Source organism: Chenopodium album, chromosome 3 (genome assembly GCF_948465745.1).
Source record: "Chenopodium album chromosome 3, dcCheAlbu1.1, whole genome shotgun sequence".
Classification (NCBI taxonomy): Eukaryota; Viridiplantae; Streptophyta; class Magnoliopsida; order Caryophyllales; family Amaranthaceae; genus Chenopodium; species Chenopodium album.
Window position 1 is genome coordinate 77,522,062 of NC_137836.1, and position 23,712 is coordinate 77,545,773.

Genomic DNA, 23,712 nt, shown 5'->3' on the forward strand with positions numbered 1-23,712 from the left:
TTCTCGGGTTTTCCCACGGTAACATTGTCTCTCTATTATTTGCTTTAATTTCTTCATGGTTGTTCTTAGTTGTTGTGCTTGCTTGTTCTTCAATGTTGTGGGTTGATTGCAATTAGTTTGAGCCCTTAATCCTTTCACAACAGATCCACAAATGAAATCCACTGCACTCCTCAAATTAACTTATCTTCATTTAATTTATGGGTTTGAAATTTCTTGGGATGCTTTTCATGTAGTAAAAATAATCAGTTACCCTCAATTCAATCTCAAAAGAATCTCAGTAGAAGTAATCATTTACCATTCAATTCAGGAATGCTAGAATTTCAATTAAAAATAAATAAATAAATAAATAAAGTATTTAATTAATTATTTCTTCTAATTTTTTTTTATTTGCTGCTTCTAAATTGAAGGTTTTTTAAGGACAGAGAAAATAGAGGAAATGAAGGATTTTTGTTGCAGTAATGGAGGAGAGAGAAAGTTGAGAGTTGGTGAATGGTGATGAAGGAAATGAAGCTTTCTTTTTTTTTTTTTAAAAAAAAAAGGAATATAAAAGGGGGAAACCGGTTGGAGCAAGTTACCACTTGGAGTTTTACCTGCTGTAATAATTAAGTTAGAGTACTCTAAATGCAACTTCTCAAACTTTAGTACCTTCTTTGCAACTTTTTCCAAACTTTAGTATCTTCAATTGTATATAACTCCTTTTATTTTCCCTTATTTCAAATCGTGTTATGCATGGGGAAGTACTACTTATTATTTAAGCTAAACGTTTATTACTTGGCTTCAAACTTGGAAATATTGCATTAGTGTCCGTAAAAATTGGAAAAGGTTAAGGTTATTACCACCACTTTATATGTTAAAGAAACCAAATCCCTTTTTTTTAAGGAAAAATTACTTTAAATAATCCAATCTTTGTCCCATTCTTCCAAAATAAATCAACATTTGAATTATTCCAGAATAATCCAACCTTTTACCCCATCTTCCCATAATGAACCCAAATGTTTGCTAATTACTTAAAAATATAAATTAAAAAAAAAGAACCCTAATTATTATAGAAAAAATAAAATTAAAGGTTGATTAGATTAGAAGTCGTTGGTTAATATCTTATTGTATGTTTATATTTGTAAATATATCTTTTAGAAGTTTCAAGGCAAGCTAGGTCAATATTGTGTAATATATATATTGTTGTGTTTATCAATACAAATCTAAGCTATTTTCTCCAATCTTAAGTTTTAACAGATTGACAAGGTTACATAAATAACAAGTAGTAATAGTTTCGGAATACCTTTTTATAAAATGCCTCATAACAAAGAGGCAATATAATTTTATTTTATTTTTGTTTGAAACAACAAAAAGGCAGTAATATATATATATATATTTTTTTTTCTAACAACAAAGGGGCAATATAATGTTTAGCTATTAGTTTCCTCCAAAAAATAATGTTTACCTATTAGTACTTGTATTAATTAACAATAATGGAGAATGATCTTTCTAAACAATACGTACTGCCGTGGTATAAAGGTGAAGTAAACTTTTTGAACAAACAAATAAAGATGATATTATTTCAAACAAATCAGCCATATTAATATAGTACCCACACATATATAATTACTATATCAATTTCAACCAATTTCATTACACAAAAGCAAACATTTAGATAAAAAAATAAAAATAAAATCTCAGTCTAAAAAAGCCACAACTTAGTCATAGTGCTACTACGGTACGGTTGCCATCGATCTGAACTCTTCTCCCATGCAACTTAGGCCTTTTAATGAGGCAGCGTCTTTCACAAGAGCAAACCTTTCTTCGGACATTCCTCTAGCTACGTCATGCCTATCTTTAATAACTCATTATTACTCTTCTTCTTTAGGGGCTTTTGTTAATGATGATCTCATATATTGACCAAAATTTCTCATAAACTCCGTAAAAAGACGGATATAGAAAGAAAATAGTGGTCCAGTTTTTCCTACACAGTTGACAATGATATTTTTTTGCATGAATATCATAAGTAAAGCGCATATTACCAAAGTGTAGATAGCAATCCAGGGTTTAACATGAATGGTTGTCGCGTACACTCCTGTCATGAAAGTCAGCAGAGCTGTGTAGAATGATATCAATAGCAATAAGATGCTGGAATCCATTAACATCACCATTTTGCGCTTATTACCGACAATCAGGATCCAAAGAAGACAAAATATGACTATTGCTGATAGGCACATTGTCAATATGTCAAAGAACATAAAAACTTGAAATGCCACGTCATTTACAAGAATTGGAGTCCCTTTAGATTTTTCATCTTTACTGTCTTGGACGGCTCCACCGGGAACTGCGAATGCTGCTGTAAATGTTATTGTCATCACAAGTGCTGCTATTACACCAATTGTGGTCGCATATAAATCCACATTATTAGTACCAATTCCATACACACTTCGACAACCTAATAATTCACGATGTCTTTTCAAAATTTCATCCAACTGCATTGAAAGGAAATTAACTGTGTTATTTTTTTAGAAAAAGCAAGTAGAAAAACAAAAAAAAGTATCACATTCTCATTTTATATACGGAGTATAATTTTGACATGTATCTTATATTTATGTATCATGAATGTACTTTATATGGTTTTTACATTCTCATGTAAAGATGGTTCTTACAGGAAATTCACCCATATTATTTAGGAAAAATTAGATTTATAAATCCCAACTTTGGGCGATTTATTTTTAAAGGTTCCAACTTTGGATTATTCCTGAAAATTCCAACTTTAATTTCATACCCATTTACTTTTAAAGGTCCCAATAGGTCACCAAACCAGTTATTATTGCAAGTTAAAAAACACGGTCCATGAGTTTGGACCCCGAAACGTGCGGCGCACTCTAGCCTTTTGGCGGCAAGAATGCTAGCCTTGAGCGGAAGAGGGGCTTGTGATCACAAAGAAACACAAGCGGGCAATTAAATCAACGAAGCACTCACGTCTATTAGGGCGACTAAGTGCGGGTGGTCGGGGCTTGTGACGGCCGATATTTCAAGGTGGGCACAAGCTGGTTCGAACCACTAGTTCTTAATGCATCAAGTTGGTTTGGAGGGGAGCTATTATGCAAGTAAGACACAATATCTATAAAGGTCTAACAACAAACAAGCATAAAAGCAAAGCAACACTTGGTAGAAGGCTTAAGATTTCATTAATCATTCACCCTCTAAAGAGCTTTAAATCGATTACAAGGAGAATTCCTAGTGAACAATGAACTGACAGTAACACAATAATGGACCTCAAGCTAAGAAAACATAAACTAAATTCTAGGAAAGCACCTAAAAAAATTATAAAATAAAATAAAATATCAGAAAAATAAAAATAATAAAAAAAACAAATAAAAAAAATTAATCCAATAGCCCCCCTAGCCGGAAATCATCCCACCCCCACCCAAACCTCGCCGGAAAATGTCCCCCACCCCAAAAACCCCCTCCCCCACGCCGGAAAAACGCCAGCCATGCCCCCCCCCCCCACCGAAGGAATCCCACCATTTCTCTTCCCCCACCCTCGAAAACCTCCCTTCCCTTTAAACACCCCCACCCCCAATTAAACCCTTCAATACGCACCCCCTCCCTTCCTCCACCGCCTAGAAGTTTCGACGGTGGGGGAAGGTAGGGGGTGGGGTTTTAAGGGTTTAATTGGGGGTGGGGGTGTTTAACGGGAGAGTTTCAATTTTGGGGAGGTTTTTGAGAGGATGGGGAAGGGAAAGGGTGGGATTTCGACAGTGGGTGGGGCCTCACCGGCGGCGCGGGGGTGGGGGATGTTTTTGGCGAGGGATGTGGTGGGGGGTGCAGTGGGGTGTTTTCCGAGGGGGTGTGGTGGGGGCTGCTGGGTTCTTTTCTTTAATCAGTTTGTTTTTTTAAAAAAAATAACAATTTTTTTGGACCACTTACAAAGTGACAAGTGGCAATTTTATTTTATTTTTCTTAAAAAGTTAATCTATTCTTCAGGTCACCGCTCATTTGGAACCTTTAAAAATAGAAGGATATAAAAGTTGGGATTTTCTAAAATAACGCAAAGTTGATACTTATAAAAATAAATCGCCCGTTGGGATTTATAAATCTAATTTTTCCTACTATTTATACATATAACTATATAAGTCCACTGTTATAGGCACCAACTAGGTATATATACTATGGCTCTACCTTCAATTGAACATGATGATTTACTGTCCAAAGATTCCAAACTAGGAGACGTAGGAGTGACCTCTACGTAACACTTATAGCTACAGTGGAGGAGAATTCAAGGCTCCTGAACTGACCTTTACATAATCAAGCCAGTCCATTATCCAACAGCTCAGTAATGTACACTTATACTTATATACTGTACTTTGGAGTAAAATGGCATACGAAACCTTTTTGTAGCAGAAGAGGTAATATTTCTGGTGGCATAAGGATACTTTCACTTAATTGTTGGATGTTTTATACAATAATAAAATGTTGTAAGAAACTTCCTAATAAAAAGTAAAATGATGTAAGAAACTATCTTATAAAAAGTAAATTGTTATAAAATACTATCTCGATCTGCCGGAGTTGCACTATTGACCCACCTAAAAACACCACCGAAACCACCACTTCCATCCAGGGGCGAAGTCGGGAATTAAAATATGGGGAGGCCGAGACTTATTAAGTAAATAGTACTCTATTTCATACGATTTTCTCATTACACAATATTTTCTTTTGCAGTATTTGCAATATTATAAATTAGAATTGACTTTATTTTATTAAGCAACACAATATTATTTCATCAAAATATTCAACATTACAACCATTCAACAAATAAGGACTTTCCTCATTGATTAAAGCTAAGCGAAGGTTTGTTTACGATATGTTTGATATTGCTTTTGTGGTTCATTTGCACAAAAATAAATAAAAATGAGAATGCCCCATTTGCTCATGGTGAGAAACAAATTTGTTTCTCATAATGGCATTTTTGTGAATAAATCAACAAATTTCTCATTATTGTAGGCTCCACAATTAAATAAAGTTGAATAAAGTTGTTGGTTTATTTACGAAAATGCCATGTGAGAAACAAACACCATGAAAAACAGGGAATTTCCCGAAAATATATGATAATTAAAAAATTGTAATTTTTTTTGGTGTTTAGAGAGCCACAAGAGCAGGGGGTGAGAATCAATCCCAAGATCTCCTGGAATCGAGAGAGAAGCTCTAACCACTTGAGCTATCCCTCACTAACAAAAATTGAAACTAAAAATGTTAAGTGATAGAAAAATTAAAATTATATGATTTTGTGAGGTAGCAAAATAAAATAAAGCGTTTAATGGGTAGCAAAAGTGAAGTTTTCCATATTTTTATTATTTGGTAATTTCTCACAAAATTTAGATTTTATTATTGGAATTTTTGACTTTTACCACAAAAAAAAATCACGAAATTGTTTTTTACTACCAAAAATTTTAAAAGTTTTATTTTACTACCAAAAAAATTTCTAAAATTTTTTTTTTTACCACCTACCGTCAAGAAAACCGTTAAATTTAACGGTTTAAAGAAAAACTCTTTGATTTTCGTGCGCAAAACATGTTGTTAATAGGTTTAGGGGGGCATTTTGACCCTACGGGTTCAATTTGAAGTCAGAATTGACAAAAAAGTTCAAAAATGCCTCATTTTGCGTGTTTTACGCAAACCGAGGTATTTTTAAACGCACAAAAAGAAGCATTTCCGATCATTTTTTGTGGATTCCGACCTATTGGACTCATAGGACCAAAATGCCCCCCAAAACCCATAAATATGACGTGTTTGGCACAAAAATCGAAGAATTTAAAATATTCCGTTAGATTTTTGACGGCAGGTGGTAAAAAACAATTTTTAATTTTTTTTTTTGGTGGTAAAATTAAACTTTTAAAATTTTTGGTAGTAAAAAACAATTTCACGATTTTTTTTGTGGTAAAAGTAAAAAAATCCTTTATTATTAGGTGGTTTATGACAAAAAAATCTCTTTAATTATTCCTACGTTGTTCTTGTACTCCCTCCTGGGTTGATTTTGCGGTTATTAAGAAACTTAAATAAAAACATGTTGGAAAGAGATAAAGTATTAAAAATACATTAAAAAGCAAAATTTTATATGGAGAAGCTAATTTTGCACAAATATTACTGTAAATTGGTGGATATTTTAATGCAAATGGGTCTATCATTTGGCATTAAAATTAAGCCAAAAGGGTTGAAGTTTTGGGGACGGAGGGAGTATTTTGTAGTGAATAATGTAAAAATTTATTTAATATACGGTTGGAGTAGAGAATGCAATAATAAAAACTTACAGCAATTGGAATCTCAGATGCAGAAATTATTAAATCGCAAGGAGTTGTACCGGCATCATTCTTCTTTTCTAGAAGACAGATCATCTCTTTAGGATCCATACCTTTAAGAAAATTAATTGCATGCTCAAAGCTTCTACCTTGGATTGCCAAATGCAATGGCGTGTTTCCCTCAATATCACCATATGCAAGTAATCTTTTTAATTTTGGGTCTCCTTTAAGAAGGTTCTTAGTGAAGTATGAAGGACTATTTATTAACAGGTGCAAGAGTGTCTTGCCATATTTCTCATCGGCCATATATGTTGCTTCAGGGGATTGTTTATTTACTGAATTACTCTAGCTATATTTACTCTAGCGATATGAACTATACAATTTTGTAATATGTTCTTTTCGTTTTTTTTTTTTTTTTTTTTTTTTTTTTTTTTTTTTTTTTTTTGTTTGGAATGAATGTTTCATGCACATGATACTTTTGTATGTATGAACTGTACTAAGCATTAGTGAGGATTATGTGAGTAAATTTTTTTTTTGTGAGAAAGGTCTTTTTATGTAGATATTTTTGTTGTAAAGGTCCTTTTATATATAAAAAAAAAAGGTAAAACAAAAGGTGTTTTATCGCACTAAGGTTGTGGCAAGGGTCTTTTGACTGGATTCCGGCATTTGAATTTCTTTTCCAACCAAAATAAATCACTTGCCTTGCACGAAAATTTATTTTTCCTCATTTTCCCTCTTTTTCCTGTATTAAACTCTAATTTCTTCATCATCAACCTCAACATGAACTCTATTTTGAGAAAAAATCATCAAACTCTGATTCTAGTTCCTAGCATTAAAATTGAAGCTAAGGCAATTGAAGACAAATCAAGCAAGGTATAAGGGGGAAAAGTGGGGAAAAGGGGAAAACAAAATTTTAAGTGATCATGTGCAACACACGTAACTTTTTTAGCCAAAAAAAGTCAATGGTTGAAATTTGGTCAAAGGACTTTTGCTACAACCTAGGTGCGATAAAAGAACCTTTTGTACCACTTTTTATATAAAAGGACCTTTACAACAAAAAAAAACCTACTTAAATGACCTTTCTCACAAATTTTTCAAAAAAAAAAAAAAAAAATGAGAAGAATGTTCAAAGAAAGGAAGTGATACACTAAAAAAGACATCAATTTTGAAAATTTATGATGTTTATATTTGTAATTTCTAGCATAGCTTTATATTAATTTCTAAACAAGCATTGTTATAGAATAAATTGATTTGTGGGTCAAAAAAAATAATCCTTACATTTTAATCATAAAAAAACAGTTTTCTACTTTCTGTAATACGTAGTATAAATGTATAAACTTGATGGGAATGAAGAATAGTGAAACCAAGAATAGAATAATAAGAACTTACTTCATCAGGAATCTCTTGTGCAGAAATTATTAAATCGCAAGGAGTTGTACCGGCATCATTCTTCTTTCCTAGAAGATCGTTGATCTCTCCAGGATCCATATCTTTAAGAAAATTAATTGCATGGTCAAAGCGTCCACCTTGAATTGCCAAATGCAATGGCGTGTTTCTCTCATAATCATCATAGACAAGTAATCTTTTTAATGTTATTGGGTCGCCTTTACGAAGTTTCATAGTGGAGTATGAATGACGATTTATTAACAGGTGCAAGAGTGTCTTGCCATATTTCTCATCGGCCACATATGTTGCTTCAGGGGATTGCTTAAGAAATATAAAAATTGTATTCAAATTATAAATCTGAGCCGCCCTTAAGAGAGGTGTTAGACCATTCTTGTCAAATGTGCAAGCCGCATCCATATTTGCTTCCTTCAATGTTTGTATGTCGTCTTCGTCCAGTGTTTCCGCATCTAATCAAGTAGAATAATTAAGTTATCACATGACTTGACACATTTGTTTTCACAGGACAGAACAGAACTTTAGTGACTTACTCTCAGGACGTCCACCTACGAGATGAAGAGGTGTTTCATTCAGATTGTTTGTCAATTTTGCGGTAACTGTAAGATCCAGCTTTAATAGTTTTTTCACCACTTCCTTGCCATGATTTACTCTGAGTGCTTCATGAAGGGGCGTATTGCCTACCGCGTTTTGAACCAACCATGGCGGGTCATAACGACCTCCTTTTACACTAGCCTCCTCCTGAGCTCTATTAAAATGCCAACAACATATCCCTAATAATTCCTCCACAAGGTGTGATTCTCCCAGTGATAACACTTTATAATTGTACGGCTCGTAAGCATGACGAATCATTGTTTCAGGGGAATTTTGCATAAGGATATGAAGCGGAGTGTCTCCGTTATGATCTACTTGAAAAATTAACTCTGGAAAGTTTTCAAGAACTTGTTGGATGAACTCAAGAGAATCAGTATGTAATGTAGCAGTTCCGCTATTTATTTGCATTAATTTATGAAGGACATTCCTCCCGTTGGAATCTCGTGGGAATAGAAAAATCATTCCAAATTGATGCAGTCTTTCTTTTAGAAATTTTGTATCTACCCTTTCGATTGCTTTACATACCTCCATTGTCATCTGTTTTTTCTCCATGATCACCTGTAGCATTACATACACATCGTCATCATTAACAAAATTAGTGTGTGACACTTATTTTGCTTCGAGTGCTACTTTCAGTATTTTTATTTTTTTACTTTTTATTATAGAGTTTAGAGACTTGTTGATTTTTTATGGTGAATAATTAAAGTACAAAGACAACAATAAATTTTACATAAAAATTTGCTTCCATTTTACATTTCAATATGTATTTATATTTGTGTGGAATAAAACAGCATGATTTACTTCTAGTTAAATGGCCATAAATGAGGTTTTCATTCAACCCTCTTTACATACATTTTTAGTCGATCCTGACATAAAATAAGAAAGGACACATGTGACACATAGACATTTTTAAAAAATGTCTTCTTATGTGCAATATAGATCTAGTTTATCTGCTCGTTCAGTATTGAATAATTGTTAACTGCAATTTTAATGGTCTTCGATGTATTTATTTGCAAAATTTTGTATTTTACCACTCATAAATGACTCACTTTTTGATATTACCACTCATAAACGAGTTGGGTGTGAGCCGGGTTAGTGTGGGTCAGGTCAACTTGGGTCGGGTCAATTCAGGTTAATGTCGTAACCTATGCGGGTTGGGTTCTGGTCATGCTTGAATTGATTCATACATCTTATCGAGTTTAGGTTGGGTCAATAACATACGGGATTACATTCAGGTGAATAACAGGTCGTGTTTAATTCAGATTTTAATTAGTTAAAAAGAGTAAGGGTCATTCTTGGGTTCGAGTCTTGTTATGTTCAAGTCAATAATTTTCGGGTTATAATCAGGTCGGGTCATTTCTAGGTCTGGTCATTTTTGGGTTCGGGTCCCAAATGTTGGTTTAATTTAGGTCTCGTGTTGATTTCAGTTCGGGTACATTTTTTGGGTTGATTTGTTAACAATTCATGTATTAACGTTCACGTTTAATCATTATTAATTGTTATTGTTAGAGAAATAATTTAAGATAAGTTCATATTCGAGCTAATAAGTTTAAACTACAATTTCTTCACTTATTTTAGGATAAATAATTTCAAATATAAATTTAGATAGTCTGGTACATAGTTGAAATAATATGACAAAATTGAAAAATCAAATATAAAGTGGGGACATTGTTTCATCTAGGCCGGTTTTCTCCTTAGAAGGTATTTTCTAGCCTCCATTGCTACAATTTTTCTACTTTTTTGAAGGTTTTCCTTTCCTTTCCTTTTCCCTTCTCTTTTTCTTTCTTTCTCCTTTATTTCTTTTCTTCTAATCTCAATTGTAAATTTTTGTAGGGGCTTCACGGTGTTTTTACCGGTGGTAAGCCCCAAAATTTTTTTACTCACTTTTAATAAATGGTTCCCATCTTTATGATGATGTTTATTTTATTAGGCTTAATTTCTTTGTTTATTCGTCTGCTTAAAGATTGAAGATTTAGGGTTTCAAGTCTCCGAAAGTATCTAGAAGACCATATGAGTTTTTTCACCCAAAAAACTACTCATACATGGATCTCAAGCCGAATTAGTGCTAACTCACATATTGTAATGCTTTAGATGAAGTTTTTTATTAAGGCGATTGTTGATCAAATCTGCGATGTAATTAGTTTTAAGGTGATTTGTACTTGTGTTGGAATTTTTATATTTCCTAGGAATTGTTTGTAAGTGTCGTTTGACTAACTTTCATTAATGATTTTTTTTTCCTTGTAAAAAAAATAAATAAATAAAGTGAGGACGACATTAATCTGGTTGTGCCAATTTAATATCCCATTCTTTATTATGCTTTATGATTTGGATCGGATTACAATTGTTCTCAATTAACTAGCTTCATTAAAGGAAACCTTTAATGTGCTAAAATAGATTATTAGCTATATTAGATAAGAGTATAAGAGTAAAAATATGTGTGTGGTGTAGGAAATTAAAGTTGATTTAAGGAATCAATGTGTAAGCAATGTTAAAGGTAGATTTGTCAATTTGAGTATTTGGGTCGAGCTAGCTCGGTTCGGGTCAATTTAAGTTAATTGTATTAGTTTTCAAGTCGGGTTACATTAGGTTAGGGTCGGGTTAAAAACAAATTGAGTTGAATTCGAGTTGGATTAGTAACAAGTCGAGTTGAATCTAGGTCAGGTTGAATTCAGGTCAGGTTTATTTTGAATAATTTTATCCATGCCACGTGGACCAATCATATCTTGACACGTGTCATACCCTGGTTGGTCCAAATTGGACCAATCTCTATTCGACACGTATCCTTCCTAGAACTTGGGAGAAAAAGGCGGCCTTCATCAAGGGCCCAAATCCCGAGAAAGCCGTAATTCGGCGCAACCCAGTATAATTAGGCACTACAAGAAAGCAGGTCATTTCCGACGGAACCGTTCCGACAAACAAGAAAATCCGTCGGAAAGTACGAAATTTCCGACGGAATTAAATTCCATCGTAAATTTACGACGGATTTTTAATACCATTTCCGACGAATTAAAAATCCGTCGTAAATTAACGACGAAATTTAATTCCGTCGGAGGTTTGTGACGGATTTTAACCCGTTTCCGAGGGAATTTAATTAAAAAAAAAGAAAAAGAAAAAACCCCAAAACCCTAATAATAAAACGGCGCCCCTACCCTCCTCATTCACAATCCGCCTCTCTCCTCTCATCTCTTCCTCTTCTGATCTTCTCCTCCCTTTCTCTGTCCTCACGCTTTCTCTCTCTTCCTCCTCCTCCTTCTCTTCTCACACTTTGTCTCTGCTTTCCTCCTCCTCCTTACTCTCTTCTCAGACAAGCTCTCCTCTTTTTATGTCGTTTATGGTGATGTTAGTCAAAATAATGGTTTTTAAGGTCAAACTCGACCATGAAAATCCTAGATCTAGGGTTTTCGTGGTCGAATTTGGCCTTGTTAAACCAAGTTCGTGGTTAATTTTGAAGGTTTTTTTATCTTAAGGTACGTTCTAATTTTTAATTTTGATTTTTTTATATTTAATTTTTGGGTGATTTTCAATGGTGGTGGATCTAAATTTGGGTGATTTTCGGTGGTGGCTATGGTCTGGGTCGTATTATGGTGATTTTTGGTGGTGGTTGTGGCTTAGTTAGTGTATTCGGTCAGGGTGGTGTGGGTTTTGGTGGGGTTCTGTTAGGGGTGGGTGGTGCGTGTGGGTTTGGTTGGGTTCGGTTAGGGGTGGCTGGGTTTTGGGTTGGGTGGTGTGGGTTTGGTGGGGTTCAATCAGGGGTGGCTGGGTTTTGGATTGGGTGGTGTGGGTTTGGTGGGGTGGTTGGGTTTTGGGTTGGGTGGTGAGGGTTTGGTGGGGTTCGGTCAGGGGTGGGTGTGGGTTTGGTGGGGTTCGATCATGGGTGGCTGTGGGTTGGGGTTTTGGTGTGGTGTTTCGGTTAAGGCGGGTAGGCTGTGGTGTGGTTGAGAGGGGCGTTTTGGGTGGTTGGAGGTGGTGATACGTCGTGCCGGTGGTGGCACGACTTATTTTTTTTTAATTTCCTGAAATTATTTTCCGACGGAATTTCCGTCAGCAATTTATGACGAATTTTAAATTCCGTCAGAAATTTCCGACGGATTATGCCGGTGCCGGATACTCACTAACAACGGAAAATTCCGTCGGAAATTTCGTCGGAAAAGTATTTCCAACGAAATTTTCGTCGAAAAAGGTCATTTTTCCTACAAACACTTTTCCGACGACGACTTCTGTAATACCCCGTATTTTTATACGTATTTTATTTAAAGTATGTATTTTATAAAGTATTTAAATAGTTGAAATTATTTTAATTAAAGTATTTTAATTAAAAGGAAAGTTTATTTAATTATTTTATTTACAAGTTGGGGATTTTATTTTAAAGAAATTTTAATTTTAACAAGTTTTTTTTAGGAAAGGAATTAGGAAAAATTAAAAGAGGAAAGTTTAGGGTAAAGGGTTGGTAGAGAAGGGGTATAAATATCCCACTTATGAGGCAAATCAAACTTTGCCCAGAGTGGAGAAAACCCAAGGTAAGTTTCTCCCCTTTTCTCTTTACTTTTCTTTCTTTTTTTTCTTCCTCTTCCCCTTCCCCTATTCACGGCCGGCCACCACCACCACCATACACATGGCCGGACCACCACCACACACCACCGCGCACCACCAGCACATGGCCAGCAGTCGCGGCGACAGGTGGCAGCAGCCCAGCCGTGCCGTGGTGGCTGCTGCTGCTGTGGGTTTTCTCGAAAAAAAAAATTTAATTTTTCTTATTCTAATTTAATCTATGCTTAGATCTAATTATAAATTATGAATTTTGGGATTTAATTTTGATGTTTGAATGTTGTAATCATGTTAATTAATTTTCAGCTTTGGTTTAATTTAAAAAGCCCCAATTTTTGAAACCCTAGGTTCTTGATTTATGAAATTATAAATGTATATGATGTATGAATGTTTAGATCTTCAATTTAAGTGCTTTGAAACCAAATTACAGCAAGTTTTAATTAGAAATAAAGTGCTGGAATTTTATGTATAACCCCAAATATTATGTTTTTGAAGGAAATTTAAATTACCCATCAAGTGGGACTTAAATAGAGTGTTTTAAATATAATTTCAGCTTATTCTAATTATTCTAAGAGGGATTTTATGATAGTATATATTGCTAGAAATTTGTTTAGAGTGGGTTTTAATGCTCTATTATAATTTTAATGTGTAGGAGACTTCGAAGTGAGCAATTTTTATTAGTTGTGACGATTTTAAGATCGTATTCAAGGTACGTTCACGTACTTAGCATACTTTGATGATGTAGAATTATGCTAGGTTTAATTTCAATCAATTACAAGTAGTATCATGCTAAGGTTTATGTATTAAATTGTGAATTATTGGTGTTGGTGATTGAATTGTGAAGCATGAATTATTTGTGATGGTTTATGGATTGGAAAATTATATTTTGGCATGATTATATGGACTACATAATTATTTATGGTATGATAGAGAGCTTGTTTAATTAAACTAATGGTTTAATTATGTTTGGAATATTGAAAAGGAATTTAATTATGGTTCATACAATTTTTATTGATGCTTTAAGCATGAGGAAGGAGCTAGATAAGTGTCTATGTACACGAGGAATAAATTGTATGTCGGTGTCTTTGTGCACTTAAGGTGTGTTTAACACCGAGGGATAGGATTTGTGGCGCATTATGCGTTTAAGGTGTCTTTGACACTGAGGTGGAATTAAAAAGGGTTCAACATTAAATCATATGTGGTCACTAATTATTCAAGAAATAAATTGGTATGTTTGTTTGATTGAAAAATTATTTTTGATTGATTTATTATGCTTTGAGAGTCATCCACTAGTAGAAAAATACAAATAGGCAACCCCCTAATGGCACCGGTTCAGGCCAAACCGGTGCCAAAAACCGGTCTAAAAATGAGCAGGTTTTTAAACAAAGAGAAATGGCACCGGTTCAGATCAAACCGGTGCCAAAAATAAAAGGGCACCGGTTCACTAACCGAACCGGTTTTTAATTATTAAAAAAAAACCGCCCATTTAAATACCCCCAAACCCTAAGTGAGCCTATTCTCTCTCCTCTCCTCTCCTCTTCTCTCCTCCGCCTCTTTCTCTCTCCTCTCCTCCTCTCCTCCTCTTTCGGAAACTCCTATTCACCATCGATCTATTTCTGAAACTCCTCCTCCTTTTTCTATCACTCGAAGACGAAAAAGAAATCAAAGACAACAACAAATCGAAGACCAAAAACCGCGCATTTTAATCGATATCTTGGTTTTTTTTTTCCCATTTCAATCTATTTCTGGGTTTTGTTTTCCGATTTCAATTTTGATTGTGTTGTTTTCGATTTTGATGTTTTTCGATTTCAATTTCAATTTCGATTTTGATTTTGTTTTTCAAGTTGCATGCGGTTTTGGGGTTTTATTTTCGTGATTTTTAGGTTTTTGTTTTTATTTTCAAGTAATTTCGATTTCTGGGTTTCTTTTTTCGATTTTGTTTTTTTTTTCTATTTCGTGATTTTGTTTTTCGATTTCAATTTTGATTGTGTTGTTTTCGATTTTGATTTTGTTTTTCGATTTCAATTTCAATTTCGATTTTGTTTTTCAGGTTGTATGCGGTTTTGGGGTTTTATTTTCGTGATTTTTAGGTTTTTTCGATTTTCATTTTTTTTTTCAATCTCTGGGTTTATTTTATTTTTGTTTTCAAGTTTGTTTTAATCAAATTTTTAATCAATTTCGATTTTGATTTTTTTTTTCAGATTTTGATTTTTTTTTTTCGATTACAATTTTTTTTGTTTTCTGGGTTTTTGTTCGATTTATTTTTTTTCGATTTCTATTTTTTTTTTGGGTTCATTCGAATGTTGTTATATTTATTTTTTGGGTTTTTTTTAATCGAATTTAATTTTATTTAGTTTTTTAAAATCGAATTTAATTTTATTTATTTTGTGGGTTTAATTCATTTTTAACTGTTCTGGTTTTTTTTTTCGATTTCTAATTTTTTTTCTGGGTTTATTCGAATGTTATTTTTTATTTTTCTGTTTTCTGGAATTTTTTTTGGAATTTTTTTTTGGTATTTTTTTCGCAGCTTAATTAAATCATTTTAATCATTTATTTTGGTTGTTTTAATTGGTGCAGGTACATGAATTTAGATCTTAAATTGAAGAATCAAGATGCAAGTATATTGATTTAGATGTTGTATTTTTTTTATTGTGAAGTTGTAAATTTTTATTTTGATTTATATTGTAATTTTTTTTATTTATGTTGTAATTTTTTTATTGTGATTTATATGTTGTAATTTTTTTATTAATCTATACTGGAATTTTTTTTTGATTATGTATATATTGAACAGATTTGATTATATTTATTGTGATGTTCTATTTATATTGTGTATTCTCATTTAATTATAGTTTATTTAATTATTAAGTTAAAAAAAAATAATTTTTTTTGCACTTTTGGCACCGGTTAACCGGTGCCAAAAGTGGTGAATTAATTTTTTTTTGGTACCTTTTGGCACCGGTTAACCGGTGCCAATTTCAAGTTTTGGCACCGGTTTGAACCGGTGCCTTTTTAAACCCCTTTTTGGCACCCCTCACTTTGGCACCGGTTCAAACCGGTGCCTTAGGCCGGGTTTGAACCGGTGCCTAAGTCATTTTTTCACGTAGTGATCACCAAGTCTAATAATATGTAAATAACGTAAAGTGAAAGAGATTACACACCAAAACTCTTGGAACGTATATACCTTGAGTATGAACAATGGGGGGGGGGTTATGGGGTTTTATATTTAACCATAACTTCCAATGGAGTAAAGGACGCTATATATTCCTTTTTATTATTTATTATGCGCAGGAATTCCGCCACCTTTGTGTGGTTTGTCGCTGGCACGGTTAGCTCCCGTGCCAGTTAACCTCAAATTTTATTTGGGGGAGGTAGAGTTGGAAACCCGTTCGATGCGTAATCAAGGCAAAATGAATTAATTATTGTCTAGTCATTGTGTCTTGTTTGTTGTTGGGTGTGCTTGTAAACAGGTACAATGAGGTAAGTATGTGTGATGATAGGAGAATGCATGCTAGTGTGTTTAGTTACGCTTATGTACTCAGCTTTGCTGATTGTGTGTGTTGTTTGTGTCTAGCCATGTCTTTGTCTTGGCCCTACGATGATCTATTTTAATGGAGAGTAGTGGGGGCAAGTAGAGATACTCTTTCAGGTATTGAAGCGTGTTCATCACGGGGCATGAGTGAAGAGGGAATCATGCTAGCTTCTATTAGGATATGTTTTGTTTTATGCACTGAATGGTTTATTATATTACTTTGTGGACTAACACTAAAAGTTGGGTTGTTTCGGTTTTGAATAAGGGCCTTAAATGGTTCCAAGTTGTAGTGGATTTTAATTGGCTTTGGTTTTGTTGATTTTCAACTTTATTTTCGTTGGGATAGTTTTTAAATTGTGTTATATAAATGGTTTTGGTTTTCAAGTCTTCCGCTGTGTATCTTTGATATTTGCCTTAACCGTTTTCACGGTGGCGGTAATGTCTTAGATATTCCTAAAACTTATTTTAAAAGGAGTAAAGTGTGCATTTAAAGGAAAGGAATTTCTAGGGTGTTACAACTTCCGACGGAATTCTATCGGAAACAAGTTTTCTGACGGAATTAAGGGTGTTTGCGACAGAGTTTTTCTGTTGGAAATGGACGAAATTTTAATAGTGAGGTCAGAGTGACCTAATCAGGGGCACGTTTTCTCATGACCCTATAAATAGGGAGATTTCCCCCATTTTTTAGACACCTACAATTATTCTAGCATACCCTACACTCTCTTTCATCAGAGAATCACCCGATCTCGAAATCCAAGAAGATCTCACCTCTTTTTCCGCACTTTCTCTGGTTTATATTCAAGTACTAACTTGATCGTTGGAGGCGGAGCTCCAACAACCGGAGTCTCCGTGGTTTTGCAGGTACAGGCCGCGCGCAACCAGTCTCTAAGCCGTAACTCTCACGAGGGACAAAAACACCCAAAACAGGGTTAGTATCTGGTCAGGTTGATTTCGGGTTTCAACGGGTTAAAACGAATTTGGATTAATCTCGGGGAGTTCGATTCAAGTCAACAATTGACATGTTTATGTTCAGGTTAGGTCATCTCAGGTCGCGCCATGTTCGAGTTCGGGTCACCTATTTCTCAGGTTCAAACAAGTCAGGTCATGATCGAGTTTGGGTAAAATTTTTGGGTCGGGTCAGCTTTTGACAGCTCTAATTTGATATTTTAGAGGGTCATTTTTGTCCATTTTGTGGTTTTTTTTTATTTAAGTTTGTGATTAAAATTCTATGCATTACTGAGTAGTATTGTAAGTTTAGAGGGGATGAACAATTTAGAAAGATTTACTTTTAAACTAGTGTGTGCCTCGGGCGATGCCCCGAGTTGCTAGCTTGTGATAACGTTCAGTTGTTTTTTCTTAATGTATTGATATTCATCTTGAAAATTTAATTTATTGAAAAAGAATTTGTATAAGAACTATTGACTATTTAACAAAAATATTATTTTTCATCAGACCGAAAAACAATATATTTGTTTAAACGTCAAAATTAAAGTTATTAAATTATCCTATGACATGTAACAAATTGTACAATAAAGGATTAATCATGTTATCCAAGTCAATTATAATTTTGTTGGTTAATTCACACAATACATGAATAGCTAAGGTTATAAGACTTATATCATAATACTTGTTTGTTTCGAGTTCAAGTCTTGCTAAAAGAAATTTTTAAATGTCAAATCTAATTTATGTTCACGTTTATAGATCGAGTTTAAAAGAATACTATTATATGGGTTATTACTAATTAGCCCAATCATCAAGGTCCAAACTAGTTACGTTTCGGGAGTTACGGCTTTATCGCCGTATTATTTTCAATACGGTATAATCTCTGGTTTCCTTTAGGGAAAGTGATGTCACTGATGATGTGTAGATATGCTACTTTGGCCACAAGGGCTTCCATAAATGATGAAACAACAAAAGCATGTAAATTAAGCAATAACATTAAAAACAAAGGCAACAATTCCTACCTCAAATTGCTCTTGAATCAAATCTTCAGCGGCGATTCCATCATGGTTTATAATACTTCGTTTGGCGGAGGAATTCAATAGAGCTCGCACCATGTTATGGTTCAAATTCATTGCAGCCCAATGTAATGGCGTGTTTCCGTCGTTGTCTTGATGATTTATGAGCCCAAATAATTCTGGAATATCAAGCAAGGCTTTGGCTTCTTTGTAGCTCGGAATCGCTTTCAAAACGTGCAAGATGGTCTTGCTTGAATTATCAAGCACTTCCACCACTGATTGCGGACATTTATCAAGTATGAGTCTAATGATCTGCAGAGTGTAGGTCGAGGTGATTGATGCTGCCCTATGTAGAGGAGTCGCTCCTGTTGCCTCTTGCCAACATGCCACAGAATTCTCCTTCTCTATCATTAATTTTATCATGCCAAGATACGTTGAGCCGACTGCTTCTCTCTCCTTGATTGGTAAATCTATTTATTTCAACAAATTATAAAATTAGATTAGGGACTTTGTAAGCGTCGTTAATTTCAAGAACATCACCTACATATATTTATATATTAGGAAATCAAACATCAAATAAGCCTTGCTGGTATACATATACATATATCCTTCGATCTAGATCTACTAAATAAATGTTATTATATAATATATCATTAGATTCGTCACAAAGTCTACTTTTATAATATAATATTATTACAATTTTAACTAATAGACAATTAAAGATATTAATGATCAAAGTCACGTCTTGACAAATGTGCCAATCAAACTGATGCATTAAAAAAAAAGAGAAGTAGTATTTATGCTTTCCTAAGATCAAACATAATGAAATAAGTACTTGTTAAAATTGTCCCAATTTTGAATATCGTATATATTTTTTTTACAAATATTATATAAAGATATTACTAATCAAAATTCCACTACAAGAAAACAACCTATCTCCGACGGACTAGTTCCGACGGGCACGTAATTCCGTCGGAAAATTCGAAATTTCCGACGGATTTTTGATCCGTCGTATGTTTCCGACGAAACTAAAGAATCCGTCGCAAATCCATCCTAAATTTACGACGGAATTTAATTCCGTCGAAAAATTAGTACTTTCCAACGGAATATTCCGTCGAAAAGAGTAATTTCCGATGGAAAAAATTCCGTCGGAAAGTTCCTACGGAATTTCCGACGGAATATATAACTTTAAATAAAAATAAAATTTCAAACCCTAACCCTACAGCTCTTCCGCCCCTTTTCTTTTTTTCCCTCTCTTCTCTTTCCTCTCTTTCTCTCTCCTGTCCGCCCTTCTCTTCTCCTTCCTTCTCTCCTCTCTTCTCTTTCTCTCTCCTCTCCTTCTTTCCTCTGATCTGCCTCTTTCTATCTCCTTCTTCTTCTTTCCTCTTCTTTTTTCTTCTCCTTCTTGCCTCTTCTCTGTCCGCAGTTCCGCATTCTTCTTTCCCCTTCTCTCCTAACACCACCGCCATCACCAACTACCAACAACAACGGACACCATTACAACGGCGACCACAATAACACCGGCAACACGCAACAAAACCAATTGCACAACCACCGTCGCGAGAATCGTCAACCGCTCAAGTATTGTAGATATTGTTTTAGTTTAGTTTAGATTGTAGATCTAATTGTATTTTTTAATAAATTTCTGATTATGGTTAATTTTTCAAGTAATTGTAATATTAGTGTATGAATTTTTGAGGATAATTGTATATTTATTTGAATCCTTTTGATTTTTGTGGTTCGATCTACTTGTTTCGACATTGTTTTGGGTTAATTATTGTTGTTGTTTTGGTGGTTAAATTTAGATCTATATGTTGTGGTTGTTGTTTTTTTTTTTTTATTGGGTTAATTTTATTTTAGATTTCTGTTTTTGTGGTGAACGGTGGTAGTGGTGTGGGGTTTGAGCTGGTAGAGAGGTTAAGGGGGAGGTGAGGCCGTGAGGTGGTGGTGGTGGTTGTGGGGAATATTTGAGGAGTTTTTTTAGTTTTATTTGTTGCGGTGGAGGTGGTGGTATTGCGGTGCGGGCTGGTGGTGGTATGGGGTGGTGCATCTTTTTTTTTTAATTTTTTTAAAGGGTTTTCCGACGGAATTTTCGTCGGAAATTTCCGACAGAACGCAATTCCGTCGGAAATTTCCGACGGAATTTTCTTGGACTGAAAAACCTCTGACGACGGAAATTTTCATCGGAATTTCCGTCGGAACAGTGTTTTCGACGGAATTTTCGTCGGAAAAGGTCGATTTTCCTACGAACATTTTTACGACGCCACTTTTCGACGGAATTCCGTCGGAAACACCATTACCGACGGAAATCAGGATGTTTTCGAGGGATTTTTTCCGTCGGAAACAGCCTTAATTCTAGTAGTGTTCAGTATTACATTAGCAAATGTGCCGTTTAAATTGGACAAATACTTACAAAAATCTAGATTGAGATTCGATAGAATTCCCTCAGTCTCATATTAGCCAAATTACTTGCATCAGGTTGCACATGTGACATATTTTTAAATGCAAGCATAATGCGTTCACATGAAACTTAATCATTAATTAAAAAGATTTAGATAACCATAACCCTATTTTATAAAGAGATCAGGTTAGAGATTTAGATATTGATCGAATACATTTCAACCAAGATCTGCCACAAGTTGGGAGTCAAATACTTTGAACTCCCTCATTTTTAAAATATTTGCTCCAATTTCCATTATCGATGGTTTTAAAATGCTTGTTTTATTTCTTTATTTAGAAAACTTTTACAATATTTAATTCATTTCTCTCAACTAATGGACTCAACATAAATCATATTTAATTAATTTCATATTCTCTCTCCTCCACTCTTTCAACTACTTTTGTTTTTACAATTTTTAATTCTTCTAACTACGTCACTATATCAAATACTGCCACTGACCACTAGTTGGGACATCAAATACTTTGTAACTACTAACTAGTAACGCAGATGTAAAAGCATATAAATAAATTTACTCTTGATCACTAAGAGTACTTACTAATGATTTGTCGGTATTGTTCGACTGCAAGATGAAGAGGCGTCTCCTTCATATTGTTGGTTGCACGAACCACGTGAGAACATCGGTCCAGCAATAATGTTGCAATGTCATTACTGGATTTGAGAAATGCAACATGTAACGGCGTGTTGCCATCTTTATTTGTAACCTCTGCCTGCTTAAGATCATATTCAAGGAGCAGCTTGAAACACTCGGTGTTGCCCTCCTCTGCGGCAACATGAAGAGGGGTGTTTCCGTCATTGTTGGTTACACGAGCCAGTTCAAGAAGATGCTCTAGCAACAATTTAACAATCTCAACCCTGACATGGTAAACTGCAACATGTAACGGCGTGTTGCCGTCTCCATTCTTGAACTCTGCCTGGTTATGATCATAATCAAGGACCAACTTGAAAATGTTGACGTTGCCCACCAATGCCGCAACATGAAGAGGGGTGTTCCCATCCTTGTCCTGCTGCTTAATCAGCTGATCAGTTACAGCTCTTGGCAATAACTCCCCGCCCTTTAAAACTTTTTCTATGAATTCATTTTGCCCAAATAGGATTGCTAAGTGAAGGATATTTTCTTTATCAACTAAGGTTTGACTCAGAAAATACTCTTCAATTATGCCACTTTCTATTTCATTTTTTCGTTCTTCCTGGACAAAGCTTACCAGGTCGCCATTTTTGACGGCATTAACAAGCTTTTCATCCATTCCCTCTATGTCTTGCAAATTTCCCTTCTCTCTCTCTCTTTTTGGAAAAAAAATAAAAATAAAAATAAACTAAATCAATTGCAATAATCGGGGGATTTTTTTTATTTATTTTTTTAATAGAACGTGAGTTTTGAATTTTGGTTGACTGGCATTCTTAATTGGGTTCTCCTTATTATATACTTCGTACTATATGATTTACTTTACTACATACTAGTTCGATTTCTTAGCTTGCTCATATTCCTTGCGTGATGAGGTAGATTTTTAGATTTTTTATTTATTTATTTATTATTTTTTTTTCAGGGTATTGTGATGAGTAAGGGTCTGTTCTCATACGTTGAAATTCAGTTCAGTTCAGTTCAATTCAGCTCCTAATTTTCTTTTCTTATAAAATATTTATTTCAGGTCAGTTCAGTTCAGTTCAACTCAGCTCAGCTCAGTTCAGTTTAGTTCAGTTTAGCTAAGTTCAGTCGTTAGAACAGACCCTAAGATTTACTTCTTATTGTATGTAAACTTATCATGCTCTACCTTCCAATTTTATTAAAGTATTACTCTGCCGGTTTGTATTAAAACTATTAATCACAACAATTTCAATTCTTTTTATATCCATTTCGTATTAATTGCAACAATTTTATATTTGAAAAGGATCCGCCACTATTTTATAATCTCTCTCTCCCACTAACTTCATTTTAAGATCTTTAAAAACAAAACCTCTCTTTAAGAAATATTTCGTTATTATTTGTCTTTCCTAGCTACCAACCTCACTTATATTACTCTTATATATATATATATATATATATATATATATATATATATATATATATATATATAAATTATTTTTCTCTCCTATCTACAATACTTTTAATTTATTATAAAAAAAATCCTCTTTTCTCATCACAAAAAAAAAAAAAAAATCCTTTTTTTAGACCCCACTCTATAAATTTTCTTAAACATTATGAACACCCTATTATTATGATTAATATGAAACGGAGAGAGTATATACTTTCTTTCTTTTATCACTTTTGGATTTTCTTTTGCTTGGCTCGCCAACCTTTCACCACTTTTAAAATTCGTTGCTGCCAAAACAATTATTGAATATTGATATGCGACGGTCACGTTTCCGTAAAATTTTAAATTTTAAAAAAATTTAATATTCTTTACCGCCAAAATTATTTATAACTAGTTTAGTTTTTTTTATTTTTATTTTTATTTTTATTTTTTTAATTTTTTTTTTTTTGGTTAGTTCCATGTCATCTCAGCTCATGCACATTTGATATAGTCATGTCAAGAAAGTGAACATTACTATTGGATTGTAATTGCATGTTGAGATTTAAATTTGTTGTAATGTTGTAGTGAAGATGTCAATCAAGTAGTTCAGAACGAATTTGTACTATAATTAGCTAGATAGAATGTGAAAGCTGGAAAATAGTAAATAAAAATCCAAATATTGTAATTCTTTTTTTTTTTTTTTTTTTTTTTAATAATATTTGAATTGGAAACTTTTAAACACTCTTAGGCCCCGTTCTTTAGAGCTGCTTTGCTCTGCTCTGCTCTGCTTTGCTCTGCTGAAATCTGCTTTGCTCTGCTGAAATCTGCTCTGCTCTGCTAAAATCTGCTCTGCTTTGCTTAAAAATAGTACTTAAAAATAGCTGCTTCAATCTGCTCTGCCCTGCTCTGCTTTGCTCTTCTCTGCCTTGCTCTGCTT

General features: G+C 34.0%; 1 protein-coding gene across 1 annotated transcript; it reads right to left on the reverse strand.

Moving 5' to 3' along the window:
* Window positions 1-1,405: 1,405 nt before the first annotated feature.
* On the reverse strand, window positions 1,406-22,167 carry LOC145617636 (uncharacterized). Its single transcript, XM_081672362.1, has 5 exons — window positions 21,302-22,167; window positions 18,312-18,775; window positions 8,213-8,831; window positions 7,668-8,131; window positions 1,406-2,468 (listed from the first exon to the last, which is right to left on the reverse strand). The coding sequence occupies exons 1-5, from the start codon at window positions 22,008-22,010 to the stop codon at window positions 1,848-1,850; spliced, it is 2,877 nt and encodes a 958-aa protein (XP_081528488.1). The 5' UTR covers window positions 22,011-22,167; the 3' UTR covers window positions 1,406-1,847.
* Window positions 22,168-23,712: the final 1,545 nt, after the last annotated feature.